Raw genomic sequence first — 25218 nt, forward strand, 5'->3', positions numbered from 1 at the left:
GTAAGGGTTAGTGGGTGGCATTTCATTGTTGGAAAATCCAAAAGAGAAATTTTAAGAACACGTATGGAGCGATGTGCAGTTGCCGTAGCAAAGCCTGTGTACGCATCATATGTCACATTCCTGCTGATGGCGTTAATGCTGCACCAGCAGAGGCAATGCGCTCGTTACATGCTGCTGGCTCATATTTGTAATGTGTGACATTTTTTAATGAAATACTGTCAAAGGTAATTCATCATATAGTAACTTTTGGGTTATATGCCGAGACTGATCTTAAACATAGACATGCTGAACTTCAATAATGCTATTTTCTAAGGAGGGTATGAACCAAGGGTTTCAGTTAGGAAAAAGAGGCAAAACGTTATGCTCTTTTAAATTCATCAGATATGCCTCAAAAAGAGGTTTCCTCCCGCCTACTTTAGTTGGGGACAGGGTTATTGTATGAAGATAATCAGGTGACTCTGAAAGGTTGTAGAATATTTTTCTGCGGAACATCAATGATTGAAAAGGGAGTGAAGACTTGCTAAAGATAATCACTATATCTCAAGAGGTATTTTAAAAAATCAAAGGACTCGTGACAACTTGAGTGAATTTCAGATGTCAGTTGTAGGCTCAGAGTTAAAGGTACTCTCTCTGCATATCCATAAAGATCTAAGATTTTACACATATTATAGAGTATAAATAAAAGAAAGCTTCTAAGTCTCATTATTTTTGTGTAAGTCCAGATAAGATTCCTTTGATGAGCTTAGCATTTCCTTTCAAGGGAAAGCTTGTAGGTGAAAGGAACACTAAAATTATAACTCTTTGTCTTCCTTAATTAGACTGTAGCTCACCATAGATCTTGCTGAAGCTGTGAGAAAATCCAGGCAATAATTCACATTGTCAGGTCAGCAGAAATGGACACAGGGGTCCGATGTGACGATTTGCTTAAGTGATCTATCTGTGAACTGAGCAGATCGGAAGAGGTACATGTCTTCATTGGAAATATACCCTCTGACGATACTGAGCACAAACAGCACTGAAAATGAATCAGAACAATAGTCTTATACCCCCTTTACAGATGTCATTCAAGAGGAAATAGATAAATCACAGTAATATCAATTGATGTGGGGTACTAATTAATAAATCCCATTAAATTGTGGAGTAATGACATTTAGCATCTAATGAATGCCTTGTAATCTCTTGATCATTAATATTTCATAGCACAAGAATTGGCAACCCTGGGCTCATGCAGCATGGTTTTATGTTTCTGACATGGCCCCTAGGGCACTAAGTGGCACAAGCTATTGCAACTCTGTTGTAAGAATATACAACAAAGCAATGAACTCTTTTAGTACCCTGGGTCCTAATATATTCTCACTTTAGAAAATGTGAATCTGTCTGCCATTCTCAAAATTAACATCTGTGACTACTTGGTGCTCTGGAAGAACAGAAAGCAAGTGATGTGTTGACTTTGGTGTGTAACATTGCTTTGTTGTTGACACTCCCAGTTTATGCAAGAAACTTGCACAGGAGAAAAATCATTACTTTGATTTATTACCTGGACTTTCTTTATTCAAAGGCAATAATCACCTCACAGAGCAGATGCCATTGCAAGGGTTTATTGATCCTATGCCCTTCTAGAAATTCCAGGAGGATGTCACTCTGGCAGGAGATGGAGATGGTCAATGAGAAAGAAGTCCATCTATGAGCAGACTGAAGTGAAGTAGGAGAAGCTCTCTGGCCATCTGTCTATCCCTCCAGTGACACTCGGTATCTTTCCTTTCAAAGAGGGGCTGCAGCAGAGAGAATGCTCAGAGCTTGCAATGGGCAAGCGACAGAGAGCTGGGAGGGAGGGAGAAAAGGTCTTCAGCAGATCTAGATCCCAAAGAGTTAAATACTACCAATGCAGCCCGACCTGTATGGGGTTTGCTTCTGGGTGCAAAACGGGATACTGATCAAAATCAAGTTGGACAAGTGACAAGACTGAGTTTGATGTTAGTGGATGTCTTTTAACATCATTGGAGGGCAGAGGACGGAAGGCAGTGTGCTCAAGGGTAGGTGGAGAGAAGCATCGAGCCCAGGGCAGAGACATAAAGGGACACGTAGCTGTAGTCGGGAAACAGAGGGATAAATGAGCGGGGGGGAAAAGAAAGAGAGGAAGAGTTGAAGAAAAGTAAGGGGAAAGTAGGGACAGCGTTTAGGGAAGAAAAGTGAAGACAGCGAAGAGGGATTAAAAAGGGAAGGGGGAATCCCTGGAGAGAAGGACCAATAGTTAGATCTGGAGGAGGGCGAGAGAGGAGTGAGCGAGGGTGGGGGCGCAGAGAGTGAGACGAGGGGGCTGGAGGAGGAGGGCAAGAAAGTGCGATCGGCGCAAGGGTGGGCGAGGAGACAGGGCTGCAGAGGGGAGCAGAGATAAGGAAGGGGGAGAGGCAGCCCGCGGGGCCGGCAGCCGGGGCGGGGAGGCGAGGCCGCGGGAGGGAGGTGGGGGGCTGTAGGGGGCTGCGAGAGGGAGCGCGAAGGAGAGCGGAGGCCAAGTGCATTGTGTCTGGCGGCGGCGTGCGATCCCACCGCCGGCTGCGGCGGGGCGGGAAGCCATGGAGCCTCGGGCGCTCATCACGGCGCTCAGCCTCGGCCTCAGCCTCTGCTCCCTGGGGCTGCTCGTCACGGCCATCTTCACAGACCACTGGTACGAGACCGACCCCCGGCGCCACAAGGAGAGCTGTGAGCGCAGCCGCGCGGGCGCTGACCCCCCGGACCAGAAGAACCGCCTGATGCCGCTCTCACACCTGCCGCTGCGGGACTCGCCCCCACTGGGGCGCCGGCTGCTCCCGGGTGGCCCTTTGCGCACCGACCCCGAGTCCTGGCGCTCGCTGCTGGGGCTCGGCGGGCTGGACGCCGAGTGTGGCCGGCCGCTCTTCGCCACCTACTCAGGCCTCTGGAGGAAGTGCTACTTCCTGGGCATCGACCGGGACATCGACACCCTCATCCTGAAAGGTGAGCGGCGGGCGCGCCCTGCGCCCTGGGCGCCCGCGAGTGGAGCGCAGCCCGAGCTCCCCAGGGGCGTGCCGGTCCCCAGTCACCTCCCGCCGCGTCCCCGCACATTCTTTTATCTTTCCCCGCTGCCTCCTTTATTCTTCTCTCTTTCTTTTCTCGTTCCTCCTTTCGTCTCCCTTTCTCGCACTTCTTTCTTTCTACGACTCTCTTCTTTTCTCCTCATCTTATTCTTTCTTTTCCTTCTTCCCTCAAGTCTCTGCTTTAGCCTCCCCTTCTCTGTCCCCCCCCTTTCTTTGCCTCCTATTTCCCTCTTCTTTCCCTCTTTCCTCCTCCTCCACTGTCTTTGTACACCTGCCTCACTTGGAATGCATGTATCGATTTTCTTGAAGCTGCTCCCCACTGGGTTAACAATCGAGAAGACCTGACCTTTCCCAGTAGGCTCCTTCCTTCAAGTTGTGCTTTCCTTCTAGAAATACCTTGGGAAGAAAAGTGGTGCAAGCCTCGGAAGAAAGGGAGAGGGGCTTTTTCTTGTATCGAGCTGATGTTAGTAGCATACGGAACTGATGTGGTAGCTAGTTGGTGGGCTTACGGGGACCAAAGGAGGCCTGAGGAACCTCGTAAGTGCATGATTCTTACGGATTAGACCTCAAACATACCATTAGTGCATTGGTGGAGGCAGCGGAACGCACACTGGATATCTACTTTTTTTTTTCAGCTTTGGTGATGACTCGGCACACCATCCTCCGTGTCTATGCAACCCAGGGCGAGGAGAGGGGCGAATCTGCCCAAGCCCTTGAAAGTAGAGCTTTCTGGGTTTGTGCATGGAATTTCTACACAATCACTCTTTTACTTTCGTGCTGTCTTGTAACACTGTTTTAATTGTTTTGTAATTTGCCCCTGAGTAGAGCATCAATTTGGTCTTCAAATATCTATGCAACACCTGGACCCTCTGCATGTAATCAGATAGATAGTTTGACTAAAAAAAAATCTTATTCGTATATAAATATTCAATGTGACAACCCTTTGGGAGAAGTTCCTTTCTAACTTTCAGAGTTCCACCCCATATATATATATATATATATATATATATATATATATATATATTTGAGATAAAACAAATAAATAATCCTTTCCCTTGGACTGGCAAAAATAGAAAAAGTTTGAAATCAATACATTTTACTATTTAGTAGCCATTCAAGAAAAACAAATGAACAGACGTGTTGAATTCCAGTTTGGAATGGAATTGCTTAGAAAGAAGGGGGTTAATAATATTTTGGCCTTCAAAATCTTGTGAGTTGGCATATTCTTTTCTCAAATGTGTCAACTTCCTCCTTCCTAGGGCTAGCTCAGCTGGGGACTGCCATCTGAAACCTGTCTGTTCATGGAAGGACTCCAAAGCTTTTGGGGGGATCACATACAGCAACCTTCCTCTGGGAAGTGTACCCTTTTTTCCCTCTCCTAACTTGCATCCAAATTTGATTCCTCTTCTTGAAGATGCTGCATAATTAATTCTGATAGTAGCATAGTACACGAACAAACTGAAAAAGCTGAGTTTGGAGGCTCAGTTTTAGAATACTCATTTAGGCAAGGCAGTTTTGAAAGCTAAGCATTGTAGTCTGTCTTTGAAAATGACAGAGCTGCATTTCCTTACACTCTTTCTATGTCGACTGTATTTGATGGTCATGTAAATTGGATATAGAGTATGCCTGTAACATCAGGGCAGAGTCCAACTCATCAGGGCAGGAATGGGACCCCCTACAGGACACTCACTGTACATTCCTCATCTCTGCAAGTGCCTTGGCTGGCTGAGGTGCCATGGTCAGTCCAGACTCAAATAATCCTGCAGACAGAAGGGATCTTAGAGGTCGTTGAATCAACCACCCACCCGTTGTTCAAACTCTCTTCTTCTTACAGTCTTTCTGACAAATGGTTGTCTAACCTACTGCTTTCATAAGATGGAGTTTGTGTACATTAAAAAAATTCTATTTCTCTAGGCATGACTATTTTAGATTGAAACAATCTCAGATTTAGAGTATTGATGGCGTTTAGCTAATTCTTTGTGCATAACACGAAAATGTCCTAAGTTGTAATCAGAAGACCTGGGCTCCATGACTGGCCCTGCTGCTAAATTGTAGTGTAGCCTCCAACAGGTGGCAGGCCTCTTGGCCTTCAGTTTCTTGTCTATAATGCATATTAGGAAAGCTGACTGTTCTTTACAGAATTTTCTAATTCTGAAATCTATCACTGCTGTAATAACAACAACGTAAATTTAGCTTCCTGGGAAGTTAATGAGCTGACATTATTAAAACATGAGGAGTTCAGAAAAAATGACAGATTAGTACATTACAGAATCATAATTTGTTGTTTAGGAGATAGCCAAAAATGTCTCAACTACTTTCAGTATTGCTACTCACCTACCTTGGGCTAGTTACCTAAGTCTTCTGAATCTCAGTTTCATCTGTGAAGTGAATGGATAAAATGAACAGCTTTAAAATTCTATAAATAATTTGAGAAAGAAAAATATCAACAACATTTTCTTTTCTCAAACAGACAACTTTGACCCCTATGTTAGGTAAACATTATTACCTTTTGTTTGACATCTGACATTAGTGGGTGTATTTTTAGTTTAGTTTTTTGGGTTTTTTTTTTTTTTGAAAGAGAGGCAAGAGAGGAGAGAGATGAGAAACACCAACTCATAGTTGCTTCGCTTTAGTTGTTCATTGATTGTTTCTCATATATGCCTTGAAGGAGAGGGGGTGGCTCAGGCTGAGCCAATGACCCCTTGCTCAAACTAGCAACCTTTGGGCTTAAGCCAGCAACCATGGGGTCATATGTATGATTCCACACTCAAGCTGGCAACTCCGTGCTCAAGCTGGTGAGCCCACACTCAAGCCGGATGAGCCAATGCTCAAACTGGTAACCTCAGGTTATTGAACCTGGAACCTCAGTGTGCCAGGTCAGTGCTCTATCCACTGCATCACCACTGGTCAGGTGTATTAATTTCATTTCTTAAATAAATCATATATAATTAGAAATTGATATCACATCCAATTAAAAAAATTGTATAACTAGGGTCCCAAGTTTTATTCTTACTTTCTTCTCTGAATTACCTTGTCTATGACTCCTAAGACTTAGAAATGTTAATAATAGAAAATGAAAGAAAGTAGACTGAGATTGGAAAGTGAAGAAGGGTGGGAAAAAGCTCCAAGAACCACCTTGCACATTTAGGAAGCTTTTGAGGGAAAAAAGAGGCCAGCATTTCCTCATTTGGACTTAGAGGACAAAGCCAGGAGGTGTTTGACAGTTGCAGAGGTAAAGGTAGAATTGATGGTATAGGGAACATTCTCACGATTGGAATTGGTTGCATTTCCTGTTAATGGAGGCAAGTATTTTTGAGAGATGTATAGGAGATACAGTCAATGTGGACAGTTAGAAATTAGTTTAGAATGGCATGTGTAGACTCTATAGTCTACTTAAGAGAAATCACAAGAGCCAGAAAACCATTGATCTCAATAGAACAAGTTGTTGGGAAAAATCATCAAATTCTAATTGTTAGTCTTTTCTTTTTTTAAATTTTTATTTATTTATTTATTTTAGTCTTTTCATTAGGATTCTTGTTTACTTCTAGCCCAGAGTGATCCTTGGAGGTCTAGGTTGGACCTTCATCCAGACCCTTCAGTGAGAATGGAGGTGAACTTATTTATCAATCCATTAAGAACCAAAACTAGAATCCTATGCTACTCCATTAGGCTGACTTTTAGGTTCTAAGGAAGCTTTGCTGGTGAAAGTGAGGGCTGTCTCTGACAAGTATGCAAATGAACTTTTCCTCTACTTAGCAATAAAAGGGTAGAAATTTTGAGGGAACCTAGGGCTAGAAACTTGAGAGAATGAACTTAAAGCAGGGGTAGTCAACCTTTTTATACCTAATGAGCACTTTTGTATCTCTGTTAGTAGCAAAATTTTCTAACCGCCCACTGGTTCCACAGTAATGGTGATTTATAAAGTAAGGAAGTGAATTCACTTTATAAAATTTATAAAGCAGAGTTATAGCAAGTTAAAGCATATAATAATAATTACTTACCAAGTACTTTATGTCAGATTTTTGCTAAGTGTGGCAGAATAAATCTTTATAAAACAACTTACTATAGTTAAATCTGTCTTTTTATTTATACTTTGGTTGCTCTGCTACCGTCCACCATGAAAGCTGGAACGCCCACTAGTGGGCGGTAGGGACCAGGTTGACTACCACTGACTTAAAGCATGGAGGCTTAGACCCTTCAGTGCCACTGGGGCTGTCAGCAGTTTGAAAGAAGCTTTTATAAGTAAAAGTCACAGAAAAGCAGAGAGGTAGGAATGTGGCATGGATTGTATAAGGAGCCTAGGACATGAGAGAAGGTGATTTAAAGTTAGGTTCCCTATTCCATATCACCTTCTTATCCTGGAGGTTGACTTAACATTAAATCATGGCCCTATCACTGCTACATCTATGAAATTCTCTGAGTCTTAGTTAATCTGTACAATGGAACTGATAATACTTTAATCATTCATTCATTCATCTATTTATTCACCCAATTTATTTACTCAACAAATATATAATGAGTATCAGCAATTGTTCTAGGTATACAAGATACAGGAGTGGACAAATGGGTAAGAATGCCTGCCCTCATAGAGTTTATATTAAGTAATGGAGTTATTTTTCTAGTGGATTTTACAATAACTACTATTAGTAGGTTATGGGATAAGCACTTTGGGAAAACTGATGATGGCATTGGTAAGCAAATGACAGAAAATCCAGTGCAACATAATGGATGGAGCTCTGTACCCTTTGAGGGATGTTCGGGCATTCTGTTCCAAGTGCAATTCTTATGTTGAAACTACTGGATAAACAATAAAATAAGAGGACAGATGGAAAGAAACTCAGTTGGAAACATTATATAATGCTGCTTTCAGTTCCTAAAAACACCGACAAGCCCTGGACAAATAGCTTGGTTGGTTAAAGCAGCGTCCTATAGCCTAAAAACACCGACTTTAATAAATAAACATTGTTGAGACTAGTGAATACATTATGTAGAACTTTGGAGAAATTAATTTTGAACAGGAATTTGTCATTGAAATTGTATCAGTAGTTCCAACTGTTGTTGCTAGCCTCTACTTTTTAAAATTTTTTAATTAAAAATTTTCATTAACACAATTAACATTACTTTTCAAATATGTGTCCCTTGTTTATGTAAATCAAATTCAAATATTATATATTGCCTGCAATAAAAATGGATAATTAATGCTGTAGTGTTTTGTTTTTATGAAATTTAAAATGATAGAATTTCCGAAATGTGAAGATTATAATTCTGTATGCCTGATGTTAACTTGTATAAATCATTTGGGACTGAATTCTTGAAAGTTGAAATGAAACATGTCCTTGTGGTTTCAGAAGCATTTTTCCTTTAATGAGATAAACAGAGATATCAAAGACAGTGGGACATAAATACTTTGTCATTTTGCTCTCTGCAAGAAAAAGAAAGTGGAAGAATTGGTAAGAATTCTCTGGGTCTGCTCTTCACTCTGCTAATGATTTATGTTTCCCCTGTTGCTTATTTTCCATGAAATTAATAGTCTGTACAGGACCCACCAAGTTCTACCTGACACGGAAATAGATTGATGATTTTCTTCAGCTCATTTGTAGACCAAAGTATCATTTGTGTTGGAATAATTATCTTCCAAGAGCAGATATATCTAGGAAAGCTGAGAAGCTAGCACCTTCTCTTGGACCAGAGGATACTGCTGGCAAAGGGATTTCTCAGTTTTGGAGGCACTGGGGACATTATTAAAACCTCCTTTTTCTTTCTTCTTGAAGCAATAATTCTGAAATTATTCTGAATACCACCCTATATAATTTATTTATTTACTTTTTTGATTTGAGAGAAAGAAACAGAGGCAGAAAGGGAGAGAGTGGGGGGGGGGAGGAAAGAGATAAGAAGCATCGACTCATAATTGCAGCACTTTAGTTGTTCATTGATAGCTTCTCATACATGCCTTGACTGGAGGCTCAAGCTGAGCCAGTGACCCCTTGCCCAAGCCAGAGACCTTGACTCAATCCAGTGACAGTGGGCTTTAAGCCAGTGACCTTGAGATCATGTCTGTGATCCCACACTTAAACCAGTGAACCCAAGTTCAAGTTGGCAAGCCCATGCTCAAGCCGACAAGCTTGTGCTCGAGCTGGTGACCTCAAGGAGTTTTGAACTGAGGACTTCAGCATCCCAGGTCAATGCTCTATCCACTGCACAATCACCAGTCAGTCTATTTATTCATTTTTAAATTATATGCATGGGCTGTGCTAACATAGACATCATAAAACACAGACAAAAGCCATTTTGAAGGGATGTGGTCATAAATAGACATAAATGGAAATTCAATTATTTCAACCTACGGTCCCAAAGGATTGCTTGTGTACCTCCAGCATGTACACACTCCATTTTGAAGACCATTTTTGTCGCTGCTAATTAAAGGAGCCAAGTTTCTCATCTGAGCAGAGGAAGGAGTGATTTTTTCTATCATGGCTGAAATTTATAGTGGGTCTCCCAGTGTACTGTTACATCACACACATTTTAGCTTGCACAGGGGAGAGAAGAAGATACATTTTATTCCTTTATCACTTCTGACATTAGACACAGGATTCAATGAATCCTTTCCAGTTAAACAACTGCCAGCTCGTACCATACAACTCATAATGATTAGATTTGTCCTTTTGTCCTTCTCAGTGTTTTGAAGCTCACCATACCCAAGAGTGATACTCTGTTTCAACACATTCTCTTGCTACCATTCCTGAAGGTCATAGTCAGAAATTAAATTCTTCTTTGCCATTCTGAGCTCAAAAAAAGATACTTGCTCCCATTCTTTTCATCTGAATACAAGATTGTCTTTTAAAAGTAATTTATAAACACAAACATAAATGGTGATTTGAGTGGTTTGTGATTAAAATTGCCAGTCAATGAATGACATTTGTGTCTACCATGCTTCAAGCATAACATTTAGCATTGGCCTTGAAGAAGAAAAAAGAAGAGTTTTTGCTATGTCATAGAAAGTTCACAACCAATTATACCCAAGTTGCTGTGGTTTTCTTCCTTAGCTACTGATTTTTCTGCTTCAAAGCTCAAAAAGAGCCCTCAAACCCCATCAGGCAGACTGCTCATAATTGCAAGTGTTCTTGATTGCCATAGAAGATAAGCTTTTATTGGGGGAAGTATCTGGATGTTACAAGGAATAACCGAGACCCCTGCTCCCGTGTCAATGCAAATGGCAGACCACGAGGAGTGGCAACATTGAAGGAATTTAGGTTGGTCATAGGGTTTTCCCAACTATTACCAAGAATGGACTCTCCTTCCATCTTTGAGGACACCTGCAGTGTAACCTGGATTACTGATCTGTGACCTCTACCTAGCAAGCTGTGACCTTGGATAGGCGGTCTCCTTATTCCCTGAGCCTGCCTTTTCAGACTCACCTTCTCTTTCAGGGAGAGTCCACTGTCTTGCTTTAATATTCAACTGTGAACATCTGGGATTTTTTTCTCGTAGTTTTTGCTGGTTAAAAATAATAAAAGTAATCAGATTTGGTCCTCCTCCTCAATTCCCACCGCCTTACAACAACAACTGGTAAAATAGAAGGAACTGGTTGAAGACAACCAAACTGGAGGAATGGCAAATAATACAGATAGCAAATATGCCCATTTTAGCTCAATATTTTGGAGGCAATTCAGATAAGATCATTTTATCCATGTAGACTTGCTTTAAGTTAAAAATTGTTTTTTTTTCTACAGTTACTACTTTTTAAAAAAGACACCACACCATTGATATTGTCTAAAGCTTTACACAACTGGTTGAAAAGATTGTTATCTAAATAAAGGCATTTGTAAATAGAAAATGGTCTTTATCTTCAAAATCTGGTAAAATTCATGACAGTTTATTTATTTTTTTCACTCTCTTGTAGTGTTTTCCTGTGGCTAAAAGTGATTGCAGTGATTAGTCTATTTCATTGCAAGTTTTAACTAAAGGGAAAGTAACTGAACTTGGAGCTGGAGAGCTCCGGCAGGAAGCCGACAGCCTTTGTTGGCAGCAGAGTAATGGGAAACTGCATGCTGCACTCCATCTTTCTTGTGACTCAGCCAGATAAGCTGATTGCAGACCAAACAATAATGTCTTGGGGATGCCCACCAGGGAATTCATTAGCAAGGGAAAAAAGGGGAGCAGTGCAAACCATATTTTAGTTCCCACTATTTGAATTACTGAGGACACGCTGAATTATTTTCTGTAACTTGCTGGATGTCTCCCAGTGTTTAGACTTTTATATTTAGTTCATTAGTAAAAATCAATCAGCTCATTCCCCCTCTACAGATCTAAAGGATATAATATGTTCCCTTTTGGTTCTCCAAGTTATTTGATACTCTGCAGGTAGATAGGGAAGAGATTCCAGAAATACAAGTGTATAGATAATTCCAGAAGGCTTAACTGTCCCTTTACAACAAAGGCCGCTCAATTGCAAACTAACACTGATGGTTCCATCTGCCTTGCCAATAGGTATTGATTGGCAGACTTAGAGTCTATAACAGTGGAACAGGCAGGGTAGGGGGAACGGGGTGTGGGAGCCTATATTTGGTTTGGATCTCTTTTGGCTACATTTTAAGGAATTTTTATTTGGTGTAGGAGATGTGAGCGATTGCTTCACTCAACAATCAGCTGACAAATGTTACTACTGAGTGTTGGGCATGCAATGCTTTTGAGAATAAGAGGCTGCTTAGTGAAAAACATGGTGCTCTGTCCCTCTTGTCTTGCAAGGTTGTGCTTCCCCTAACCACACCCAGAGCAGTGAGGAACGGGGTCTGAGTTGGTGGCAGAAAGCTGTTGGTTAATTTGAGTTTGATTAATGCCATGTCTTAAGTTCTCACAATTTTGAAAGCTTATAGTAATGTGTACAGTTGTTATGGAATTTTAAGTACAATATGTGTGTCCTGTGAAATGGTACTCAACAGACCACTTGTCTGTGATGTGACTGAAAAATTATGAAACGGGTCATCAGAGTGACAATTTGACATAGCGGATAAATTGCTGAGGAAAACAACCCCAACAATATAATGGCCAATGGGAATAACTGAGTCTAGGCCAATTGGAGCTTATTATTTGTTCTATGCCATTGATATTTAAGAATCACTTATCCCAGGTGATTTAATTCTTAGCATCTAACATGTTATAAAGAACATTTTGTTTGGTGTTCAGACAGTGCTGGTATTGGTTGAAGGAACCTAAAACTAACAAGTACTAGAAAATAAAAGATAGGCTGAACTAAAGAATGACAGGAAAAACAACAATGACTACTTGACTACTAACAGGAACGTTTCTGAGAAATGCTATCTTTTTGTTCAGCTGTTTGAAACAAACAGAACAAAAGACACAAGGAAGTTCTTTACTATTCAGCAGTAAAGGATAAAATCCAGCCAGAAGATGTCCACCAAAGAAGCATCAAAGTCGTGTTATATTTCTTTCTTTTTTTTTCTGAAAGAAACTCAAATTGGTAGGAGGAAAATGGGTAAGCACATGTAGAATCAAAGAAATGCTAAGCAGTGATCCTTACCGGTTTATATTTTTACTATGATGCCCTTGGTAGATGATTTTCACTTGCTCTACAAATTCCTGTCAATTACATGCAGTTTCAAGCGTGCCAACTCTAACCTCCATCCTTTTCTTTCTGAAAGCGTATTATCAGAATGCCTGTGAGGAAAGGGATGCTATTAGCATAATCTCAAATTGGTTTTAATTTATAAAACAGACTCTATCATTTGGACAGGGGTGGCCCTTTAATCTTGTACAGAAGAGGTTAAGAGACAGCAGTCTGATTGGCAGTGTGGATGGGGACTTAAATAGACTGTGTATTTTTAGGGGTGGGAGGCAGAAGGGAAGCTGATAGGTGTTGTGAGGATGGGTGCCTCAGAACTCAAAGCCATCCTCAGGTGTGGATGACTTTGGAAAATTGGGAGATATGAATAACTTATTGCCTATTAGTCTTCTGATCCCAACACATCTGATTTGGGAATTTTTTTTTTTAATGATAGGAGAAATCATAAAAGGTCACAGTTTTGTATGCCCTCCAAATATGACAGTTATTAAACTATGTCTGAGAGGCCCTGAGAGGCATTAAACAGACTAGTTCCCTATACTCTAAAATACGCACAGATGATTCTGCAGTAATATTTTGATTATGCCATGGGGGAAATTGAATGCTTTTTGCTAATATGACCCAGATTTTCATTTTGGAAGTTTGTGGCATGGGTGTTCTTTTAGAATTTTTTTTTTCTTCTTTTTACAGGGATAGAGAGTCAGAGAGAGGGGTAGATAGAGACAGACAGACAGGAACAGAGAGAGATGAGAAGCATCAATCATCATTTTTTTGTTGCGACGCCTTAGTTGTTCATTGATTGCTTTCTCATATGTGCCTTGACCGTGGGCCTTCAGCAGACCAAGTAACCCCTTGCTCGAGCCAGCGACCTTGGGTCCAAGCTGGTGAGCTTTTTGCTCAAGCCAGATGAGCCCATGTTCAAGCTGGCAACCTCGGGGTCTTGAACTTGGGTCCTCCGCATCCCAGTCCGACACTCTATCCACTGTGCCACCACTGGTCAGGCTGTTTTTATTTCTAAATTATCACAGAGTTATTACTTTAGTATTCTTCAAGTTTTACTTGTAGGTTAGAATGGCAGTCTTGTGTTAATCCCTCCTGCCCACACCCCAATCAAGTATTCTATGTATGTAGTTTTCTGAAGTTGTTATTATGCCTGGGAAAGTCAGGTACAGGAGCATTTCTGATTAAGTATGAAACATTGTAATTTAGATTGTCAGTCTAATTTTTTTAAATGCCATTGATAAAGTGCTTGATAAACATTTTATCCACTCATGTGGGTTAAGTTTATCAGTTAAGGATCTTTTAGTACCAAATAACAGAATGACTAAATAAAAATGGCTTAACCTACAGGAAAAATATATTATCTCTCATAACAAGACGTCTGGGGGAAGCATGTACCTGGGCTGATGGAAGATTCAACACTGTTGTACTTCAGTTGTCCTAACATGGGTAGTTTGCCTTTGGGCTTGTCTCTTCTTGTTCACAGCAGTGCCATGAGTCATTGCCTCACATAGCAACAGTTCAAAGGCTAGGAGGCTAGAGAGGCCATGCCCATTTTTTGTTGAAACTTTTTACGATAAAGTCAATTTCCCAGAAGTACCAGCAGACATTCCACAGGGTTCATTGGTCAGAATTATGTCATATGACCATTTCTAAACCAATCCCTGACAAGTTAAATGGAATCATCATAATTCCCTCAGACCAATCAACTTCCTCCCAGGGGCTGGGGAAGGCTTTCCCCTCCCAGGAAGCACTTGGGTGCCTGGCACCAGAACAAAACTAGTTTCTGTTAGCTAAGAACACCTGGCTGTTGTATATAGAACCCTGGTGCCTGCCATGGCAGAGAAGCCTGCATGGCAGTCCTGTCCTACCTGTGGTGATTCCATAGGGAAAATGGGACTGAGAGGAGAATTTCAACTTCCTGCTAGCTCTTCCAGATTGACTGTGTTCTTTTTCCACATCCTACCCTGATAAAGGGGAGGGAAAACATCTTTTTCCCCTCTATGCTCCTAGATTCCCTGGCTGTGACCCTATAAATTAGACTGACAAAAGACAGATTTACAAAAGAGAGACAAAACATATATACATGGAAGCACTCAGAGATGAGTAACTCAAATAGGTGGTTAAAGTTTAGGCTTATATAGCATTTTAACAAAAGAGCAATACATTTGTAGAGAAGTGATAAGACAAAGGAAGAGGACTTGGAGTTTTTAGAGCTGGCAAAGTGTGTGGGAAGGCAAATATATGGGGGAAAGTAATGGAAGATAAGGATTAATTTCAGCAATGCTTTTTAATGTAGATCCCTTTGGTACTGTCTCTGGGCTGATAAGGGTCTCGAGTTGTCACCAATGATTAATTTCTATCTTTACTCTTAGAGAGGGGAGGTGGGGCACCTTTACAAATTTATGTTCTGCTTTTCAATTGCCTTCAGCTCACATTACTGCTTGTATTAACATGGCCTATTTTTGGGTGGCCTATTCTGCTACCCTTCCTGAGCACCCGAAAGCTTCCTGAATACCCCATGCTTAGCTTTGGTGACTCTTTAATCTCTAGTGACCCAGAGACTGCATGGCTGTTTCTAAGGAGGCTTATTTATAATTTTATTTTTAAACTTAAATGGAATGTGAAATTTGAAAAATTGTGTATTTTAAGGGATATCCGTGTAGTCTAAGATGTGATAGTGCAGTTGCTGTAAATTCCAGACATGCTGGTTGGGTGAGCTCAGTGAGGCAGTGCTTCCTGGCTGCATAGCCTCGCCTGCCCTGTTGCCCCCAGTGCAAATGCAGGGCACTCCAGTGACAGCTTCGTGGAGATCATTATCTGAATGTGCCTCCCTCACCCATCCCCACCCTGAAGCCAATTTATAAAAATCTGTTTTCCTCACAATTTGACTTGCTTTAATTTTTTTGTAGGAAAACAAAAGTGACAACACCATATTTCATGCCCATCCCTTGACTGCAACTTCCAAGTGCACTTAAACTGTAACAACTTTGAGAAAGAAAATTAGCGAGTTACTCTCTGCTATTGCCTGTGTCCTGATGTGTGGATGGAGGCACATATTCAAAATTTGAGAAACTAACCAATTCTGGTTTGAAGAAAAGCCAGTTTACTTGCTTCTGTATTGGGCTCCAACACTTTAAAATTTTTGTAAAGAACTGTTTGCTTTTGAAATGACAAAACCTGGAAGGCCACCTGAGAACGTGGTTTGTTGAGCAGTATGTGATTCTGTGTTTGCATGGGTGGGGATGGAGGGGGAGGGTGTTAAGGTGAAGCCCAGACATCTCAGCGGGAATGTGCACATCAGACCGGTCCAGCGCGCCTTATGTTCCCTGATGGCGTTGCCGGGCTCCTCCTGGACCTCATTTGAAACTGAGAGGCCTATTTAGTGAAGCTTGATGCCTCTTCAGAGCAGGAATATCTCAGCAGGAAAACAATCAGAACTGCTGCAGATGGGCTGAGCCAGCAGGAGTTTAGCACAGACGCCTCAGAAGATGGTATAGAGCCACAAGGTATGTGGGTGGACATATATTTGGGCCACCAGACTGCATACCAATTTGAAAGCTCAAACAGAAAAAAGAAGAAGAAGAAGAAGAAGAAGAAGAAGAAGAAGAAGAAGAAGAAGAAGAAGAAGAAGAAGAAGAAGAAGAAGAAAGTAGGCAGGAAAGAAAGGAAAGCAGGAAGGAGCAAATGAGCAGCTATTTGGTGGATCTTTGGGGCATCATGTCTATGGGACCTTATTTTTTTAAATAACTATTAGGTACATTTATCTTTCTAAAATATGATCAATATCTTTGCTTTTAATACAAATCTGTCTAAGGGTTGGGTCAATAACTTAAACAATTCCCAATGATACAGCAAATCCATCCAAAGGAACATACCCAGAAGAATTTGCATACAAAACTAGCAATATCTGCATGAATGTTCATAACAGCACTAGTCACATTAGGCAAAAGGTGAATACAACTCAAATGTCCATGAACAGATAAATGGATAAACCAAATGTGGTACATCTATATCATGGAACATTATTTAGCCATAGAAAAGGAATGATGTGTTAATATATGCTGCAATGTGGATAAGCCTTGAAAACATAATAGTAAGTGAAAGGAATCAGACACAAAAGGCAATGTATTATAAGATTCTGTTTGTAGAAATATACAGAATAAGCCAATCCACAGAGACAAAAAACAAGGATGGAAGAATGGGAAGTGACTGCTTACTGGATACAGGGTTTTCTTTTGGGCTGGTAAAAATGTTCTGGAAATAGATGGTGGGAATGACTGCATGATGTACTAAATAAAATTGGAATTGTACACTTTAAAGTGGTTAAAATAAAATAAAAAATCTCTAATGGTTTCCCATTGCCCACAGCTACAGGTCTAAACTTCTGAGCAGGTCATGACATAGCCTTCGCTGTGTGGCTACAGATACACACGCATACCCTGGCCACTTCTCCCTGACATCTAGGATCAGGCTATGCCAAATTCCTTCAAAACATAAGCCTTTCACTCTCTGTGTCATGTGTATCCTATTTCTTCTGCCAGGCATACCAATCACCCACCCCCATCTGAGCATTCTTCCTTGAAAGCTTAGTGCCATTGTTATTTTCTGTCTAAATTTCCTTGACTCTCTACATAGCCCCTCATTCTTTGCAGAATTAATTACTTTGTTAGCTGGGACCCCAATATGCCTTATACATACTTCTATTATGTTACTTTCTACATTGTCTTGTGCTTTGTTTTCTTGTTTAGTTTCCTCTCTACCTTGATGCCAGGGACAGATGCCTGTATTTGACACATAGCTATCTTTCTATAGAATGTTGAGAAAATTGCGTTGGATTGATTCAAAATCAGTCATATCTGGTCCATTTTCTTCTTATCCACTTCAGTGTTTTTTATTCAATTCAAGGGCAAGGAGAAGGGAGAATTATTCTGTTTTCAAAGACTAAGACACTAATAATTCAAAGAAGACAAAGTACTTGGCATTTGAAAAAAGTAACAATAGTAGTGAAAGTAAAATAAACATTTTGTTTATGCTTTTAGTTTTGAAGTATTAAAAATCAGTGTAGAAATAATAGAGTGCTTCTTTTTCTTTTAATTTTATTTAGACAATTAATTTTAATGGGGCAACATTGATCAATTAGAGTACATAGATTCAGAGAAAACATCTCCAGATCATTTTTGACATTTGATTATGTTGTATGCCCATCACCAAAGTCAAATTGTCATCTGTCACCTTTTATTTGGTTTTCTTTATGCCCCTCTTCTCCTCCTCACCCCCTCCCTTTCCTCCCTTCCCCTCCTCTTGGTAACCACTGCACTCTTATGCATGTCCATGAGTCTCAATTTTGTGTCCCACCTATGTTTGGAATTATACAATTCTTAGTTTTTTCTGATTTACTTATTTCACTCAGTATAAGATTATCAAGGTCCGTCCATATTGTCATAAATGATCCTATGTCATAATTTCTTATGGCTGAGTAGTATTCCATCATATATATGTACCACATTTTCTTTATCCAGTCTTCTATTGAAGAGCTTTTTGGTAGTTTCCATGTCTTGGCCACTGTGAACAGTGCTTCAATGAACATGGGGCTGCATGTGTCTTTATGTATCAATGTTTTTGAGTTTGGGGGTTATGTACCCAGTAGAGGGATTGCTGGGTCATATGGTAGTTCTATTCTTAATTTTTTGAAGAACCACCATACTTTCTTCATAGTTGTACTACTTTACATTCCCACCAACAATGAATGAGGGTTCTTTTTTCTCCACAGCCTTTCCAACACTTATTGTTACCTGTCTTGTTGATAATAGCTAAAACAGAGTGCTTCTTAATGCAGGATTTCCTCATACAATGTTCTCAATCCCTAACTAAAGGACTCTATTATTATTGAAGTCTTTTTGTCTTGTGCTCATCTCCATAGGAAGTCTCTACCTCCAAAGAACTGTTCCTTTGTCTCGGTTCTTTACAAGGTCCCTTAAGGTGGTTTTTAAATACTAGGAACTCAATACATAGGTGGTGTTTTGTCAAGTTCATTATAAGTATTTCTATGTGCAGTTTTGACATATTAAATATTTTTTTTATTTTCAATTACATTGTTGCAATTCCAATGACATACTTCCTTTGGCCAGAAAGCAGAATCCTTGGGATGAAGTGCTGGAAGACTCTGGGTCACTGCCCTGCCTCTGGCTCTTCCCTGGGCTCTTCTGCTGTGTCAGCCTTGTGTCCAGGGAGGCTCTTGCATGCTGAGAAAACCTGAAGAATCATGCTGGGAGCAAGAGTGTTCTTTGTCTCTTCTAGCAGAGCTAACTCTCCAAGAGACCAGTGGCTTTGCTGGCATTCTGGAGTGAGCTCCCTCCCAGCAAGTTTATTTTGCAATTTATTGAGGTGAAAGAAGTCAGTAGACTTGAAGCATCTTCTTCCTCTGCTATTCACTAGCTCTGTGACCTTGGGCAAGTCACCTCACCTCTCCAGATCTTCATTTTCTCATTTGTAAATATAGAGGTTGGATCTGTGTAACCTGTTGGGTCTCTGGCAGCATTAACTGGCTGTAATTACAGGATGCCCAGAAAGCAGCAGCTTAATTAACTCAGCAAAGTGTAAGGAGAGAAAAAGGTCAGCTCTCTCCAGAAGCAGGTAAGCATGTGCACAATCCAAGTTTGAGAGTCTTTTCCTGTTTCATATTGTTCACCCAACATGTCTTTTCTTCGCCCTTTTAAATGTGACATGCTTTCTTATTGCTTTTTTTTTTTTTATTTCCTGAGGGTTTCAAAAAAGAAAGCAGGACTTTCTACATTATTCCAGGAATTCTCTGCTGTGGGAACAATGTTTGCCATTTGGTTGGAAGCACTCAACTATATAAATTTTTTTTCTTAGGTGATTTCACAGGGAATTGGTAATAATAAGTTATATCTGGTTTTAGGAACTGGAATTAGAGCTTATAATAAACAGCAAAAAGTAAGACTCTTTAGAAAATTTCATAGCATAAGTTAAATTTTGCCTACTTGCTCGTTTAAAATTTCTTTGAAGAAGTTTTGAAATGATCTTGATGGAAAAAAATCATATACTTCTTTTGTTAATACAGGAAAAAATTCTAGATTTATTCTTTCTTTTCTTCAAAAGAATATTTAATATTCATAATCTATGTGAAGTGAATGAGAAGTCTACAACTATGTGTTATGCTTCATTTTGTTAAAAGTTTTAGAGATGTGCTTTCTGAATCTAATAACCCACTAGACGTTATAGCTGGTCACTTTGGTTTAATTTGTATTGTACATCTTGATTATTCATTTTACTTTTTTTTTTCCTCAAAGATCTTTTAGGTGGCTTGCTACATAGTGTAATTAGCATAGTAGTTAATTTCATTGAAAGCTCTATTCAAAAAATTTGAACATGCTATACCTTTCTTGACCCCCAATTTCCACCTTTATGCAGAGAAGCAGCTACATCCAGGTAACCTTTTTAGTCATCCATGGTAATGATTATGATGGTAGCTCTATTGCTCAAGTTCTGATGCCTGATGGGAGCAGTTGTTTTTACTTAAATCCTTCCATACAAAGCAGAGATTAGGTGGACAGGTCAGTCATCTACACCATCCCCATCAGGGTCAAGCTGGTTCTTACTGAGGGAACAAGAGTGTGGCTTCCAGAGACAGATTGTGTATGTCAAGATATTGCACTTATCGTTTTACCTTTGCCCCTCATAAGCATTTTGGTCATTTGGAAGACTTACTTAGATTATCTAAGAGAAGGAAAATAAACCTGTTCGAAGAAAATTAACTAACCTACACCGAAACAGTGATGGGGAAGATGGGGGAGGGGCAATGAGAGGAGAGCCATCACATGATGGTCTTAACTTTGGTCTCTTGATTTGGATATATTTCTTAGGCGTTTCTTCATTCTCTAGGGATTTTGTTTGTTTCCTTTTACAGACAGTAATAGTAGGGAAGAGCCTTACAAAATCTGTGGGAGATTATGAACTAAGAAGTGAAATTACTCTAGAGGAACCATATGACCAAGACTGCAACACTCATGGAATATGAGAAAAAGCACCCTACTGCACACAGTACATTTCTTTTACACAATTCAAACTAACTTTTACAAAGAGGAAAAGGAGCAAGGCTCCTTGACTAAGCATATGTGATGGAGGAGAATAACATTAGAACTGCTGGTGATGACCATTTGTGTACAAAAAGGCTTGTGTTCATATGGTCAAGTGGGGAAGATGAGGAACGCTGGGCACCAGAAGCTACAGGTCTGGTTCTGGCTCTTCCTGCTACAGACAGGAGCTTGGCAAGTCATCTAAACTTCTCTAGATCTCAGTTTCTCATTGTATAAGTGAAAGGTCAGACTTCATGATTTCTAAGAATTTCCCAAGTTATAACATGCTATAGTTTCTTTAGAGCATCAGAAAATGAAGGGTGAGTTTTCTAGAGAGCTAAATCCTACCTTTCTCTGTCTCCAAACATGTTTTTTTTGTTGTTGTTTGTTTGTTTGTATTTTTCTGAAGCTGGAAACAGGGATAGACAGTCAGACAGACTCCCGCATGCGCCTGACCGGGATCCACGTGACACGCCCACCAAGGGGCGATGCTCTGCCCCTCCAGGGTGTTGCTCTGTCGCGACCAGAGCCACTCCAGCGCCTGGAGCAGAGGCCAAGGAACCATCCCCAGCGCCCGGGCCATCTTTGCTCCAGTGGAGCCTCGCTGCGGAAGAGGAAGAGAGAGACAGAGAGGAAGGAGAGGGGAGGGGTGGAGAAGCAGATGGGCGCTTCTCCTGTGTGCCCTGGCCGGGAATTGAACCCGGGACCCCTGCACGCCAGGCCGACGCTCTACCACAGAGCCAACCGGCCAGGGCCTCCAAACATGTTTGTTGTTGATTTGTTTTTGTTTTTGTTTTTTTTTGATTGAGACAGAGAGAGACAAAGAGAGGGACAGATAGGGACAGACAGGAAGGGAGAGAGATGAGAAGCATCAATTCTTTGTTGCGGCACCTTAGTTGTTCATTGACTGTTTTCTCATATATGCCTTGACTAGGGGTGGGGAAGAGGACTACAGCAGAGTACGTGACCCCTTGCTCAAGCCAGTGACCTTGGGATCAAGCCAGCAATCATGGGGTCATGTCTATGATCCCACAGTCAAGCTGGTGAACTTGTGCTCAAGCCGGCGATCTCAGGGTTTCGAAGCTGGGTCCTCTGTGTCCCAGGCAGATGCTGTATCCACTGTGCCACCACCTGGTCAGGCTCAAAACTCGTTTTAATTTAACTGGATAGATATATTTATTCAAAGCATTTAGGCGCATCTCTGCTTTTGAATAAGAGAAGACTAAGTTTAACTTTGCTTAATGACTCATGCAAACTATGATATGATATCTAGAACCATAGGGAATGTAGAGGTGTGTAGAACTATCTGCCTTGAAACTAAATGATGACCTACTGCCCTTAAAAAAATGATTGTGCTTGTTCTGTTTTTCTGTGCTTGCTGCTTTTCTAAATATCACTTTCTTCTGCTTCCTTTGTCTGCCTCTAACTGTCCCTTTTCATATTCCGCTTTGCTGCTTCTAATGGGCCAGGAACTGGGGGCCAGAGGGGAAGCAAGTTGGAATTAGGTCTGAAATTAGAGCAAATGGTCTTGAGGTGAGGTTTCAGGAGGTACTCCTGGGAGTGAGGACTTTGGGACATTGTTGTCGTTGCCTGTGGCCTTTGGGGTGTTCTGTGCTGCAACAAGTGAGTCTTAGATCAGCCCAGGGTCCAGGAATGTGGCACTTCTTGTTTACCGAATGATGTAAAGTTTGTGGCCATCTGTACTAGAGGAGGAAATGAGAGGGAGAGCAGGGTCAGAATGGCTTAAGCCAGGAGGGCACAAAGAGAGGCGGTCACCAGATGGGCGGGTCTCTAAGAGTGTTCAGATGATTGACAGGCACAGTCAGGTCTCATTTGCAGGGCATCCTAGTAGCCATCCTGTTCACCGCCTTGGCTTGCCAACCAGGGCCTTTCATGACAGCCCATTATTACCTCCTTTAGAAAAAGCAAATACAGGGGGACTGGCTGTAGCAAGGTTGAAATAGAACCCATGGATGCTGAACTTCTAGTTAATGGTTATCCTATTGATCCTCAGGGCCTCTTGCAGTAGATTAAGAAAATGTAAATTAGTTATTCATTTTCTGTGTATTTACATATAAATGCCACTTTATTGGCTTGCAAAATACAGTATTGTCCACTTCAGCATAAATTTGGACACTGACTAATTTGCACTTGTTTAATTTGCAAGCTTGCCATTTTTGGGAACCTCCCACTTCTTTATTTCTTCCTCCCCATAGCCTCACCTCACCCATCCAACAAAGCCGAGAGTAGAATTTTAGGCTATACAAACAGCACTGGATTTCTCTAAACTTTTCGGAAGTTTTAAAATAAATAAGTGAAAATAAGTGTCACGCAGGCCAGTCTTCCATGGGGCATTCTTTGCTGTGTTTGCGGGCTACACACAGAAGAAAGGCGGCCAGGACTCGTGCCATCCTGGGACCACAGCTCCTCTGCCCAGGACGGGGACAGGAGGGTCTAATATCTGCAGCTGTGGCTTCTTCCAGGACTGCGTTTATGCAGCTCTTAAAGAAGCAGGACTGTGTGTATGACTGCTTTTGCACGGGCGTGGAGTGTGCCAAAACTGTGTGTCGATTGTGGGTCGCTTGCTAGCTTTCTCCTCTTTTTCCCCACAGTCCCCGTGGCAGAGGATGGGCAGGCGCAGTGTGGAAACAGCTTCTGCTTTCTTCCCTTCTCCTGCTGGCCCCTCCTCGCTTGTAGAAAAATAGTCATAACTGAGCTCCGGGTTCTGGAATTACAGTGCCTGCAGCAGTGTAGCCTGTGGCCTTATTTATTCAAGGGTGAGGATCCACTGCGTTTTTATTGATCTAGGCTGCTAATCATGCAGTCTGTTGGGCTGTCTCTAATTATTTTGGCTATCTTAATTATTGGATTGTTCATGATCTGTTCTGTTCAAATAATTTCTCAGCAAAAATAATTGAAACGGTTGAGGAGTGCATGCATCTACCTAGTTCCTCTCCGCTTCTGCCTCCAGCCCCTTGTGTCACGTTCAATGAATCATTTTGCTTCCCTGTTTTTCATTTTCCTCTCTGTGAACACAGGGAGCATGGTATTTATCTTGTGGCTTAAGATTTAGGGTCACTAAATATCAGGCACTAGCAACATGTAAATTGTCGCTGTCAGTTTGGGGGGGCCATTCCTGCTGACTGCATGGCGTTGAAATCTCTATTTTTTTCTCATTACGAACTTTCCCAAACACATGCTCATTGTAGAAAATGCAGAAAACTGCAAAGGAAGAAACAAAAATCATCTATAAACTCACAACATCGTGATATAACCCTGTTAAAAGTTTTTTTTTTTTTTTACATCCAGCCTTTATGCAAATATATACACAAGCACCTATTCTGAGATGATAAGATATATGCTGCTTTGCCTCTGGGATTAAACCATGAGAATTTTCCAATTTTAATCATTTGTCATACCCACATCATATATGAACTATGGGTGCATAGCCTGCTAGTTATGGAATCTTTCCAGCTCTCATATCTCCTCACAGGCCTTCTTTTTTGCCCAACTGACAGAACCATCTCTAAAATGAAACTTGATCTTATCATTGCTCTGCCTAAACCCTTCTGTAGCTCCTGATAATGTCCTGGTTGAGGCCTTGGAGTGTCAGGCAAGGACCTCCTCCTGCCTCATCTCTGCCGAACTTCCTTCTTAGGGCTTTATTTATCACCACTTTCCCTCTCACGCTTCAAACTGCAGCCCAGCGATACAGACCTCCTCCTGCTCGGCAGGCCCTGTGAACACTCCTTACTTCTATAACTTCGCTTTCGCTGTTCCGCTGTCTGGAATGCCCATTTCTTCTCGGAATGCCACCCACCTCCTGCTTCTCAACCTGGCTGACTCAGACTCAGTTTTCAAATTGACTCCAGGGAGCCTTCTCTGGCCTCCCTTCCCTGGAAACCTGCCTCTCTGGGCTGTTCTGTTGTGGTCTGCTTGTGTTTCCATCACTTAAACGACCCTGGCCCTCTCCAGTCTGTCCTCCATGCAGGAGCAAGAGTGAAGTGTTTTTATGCTTGTTCGTTTTAAAGTATATATTTTGATTATGCCTTCTTTTTTACCTTCTGTGCTGACATCCACTGAGGCTTGGGATAGAGACCAAGTCTCAACCTGCTCTCAGGCCCGCTGCGGTCTAGCCCTCAGTTTCCTCCCTAGCTACATCTTCCCTGACACCCCTCACACTCTGTACCCCACTTCTGCAGGCCTTCTCTGTACCGCCCTCTACCTGCCCTTCCTTTGCCCCACAGGGATAATGCTGTGTACCCGAGGGACCCAGCCTTCTTGGACTGCCTCCTGTGCTCTGGTGTCCTTTATGTCAGAGCTGTGATTGTACATCTCTTAGTGCTGTATTTTGGTAACGCCACCGTCCTTCGCTAGACTCCCAACTATTTGAGGGCAGATCTGTGTTCATTTTTATCCAGCTTGTAGGTGGGATCGGATTGGGGGGAAACCACAAGGTCCAATAACAAGTTCTTCAACAAACCAG

At 41.4% G+C, this 25218-nt stretch overlaps 1 protein-coding gene across 1 annotated transcript in view; it reads left to right on the forward strand.

Moving 5' to 3' along the window:
- Positions 1-2044: 2044 nt before the first annotated feature.
- Positions 2045-25218, forward strand: part of TMEM178A (transmembrane protein 178A) — a 49161-nt gene continuing 25987 nt past the window's right edge. The window contains exon 1 of the mRNA XM_066264741.1: positions 2045-2973. Coding sequence (XP_066120838.1) covers positions 2574-2973 — 400 coding nt within the window. The 5' untranslated portion in view covers positions 2045-2573. The remainder of the gene's footprint in view (positions 2974-25218) is intronic.

The sequence above is a fragment of the Saccopteryx bilineata genome, chromosome 3 (genome assembly GCF_036850765.1).
Source record: "Saccopteryx bilineata isolate mSacBil1 chromosome 3, mSacBil1_pri_phased_curated, whole genome shotgun sequence".
Classification (NCBI taxonomy): Eukaryota; Metazoa; Chordata; class Mammalia; order Chiroptera; family Emballonuridae; genus Saccopteryx; species Saccopteryx bilineata.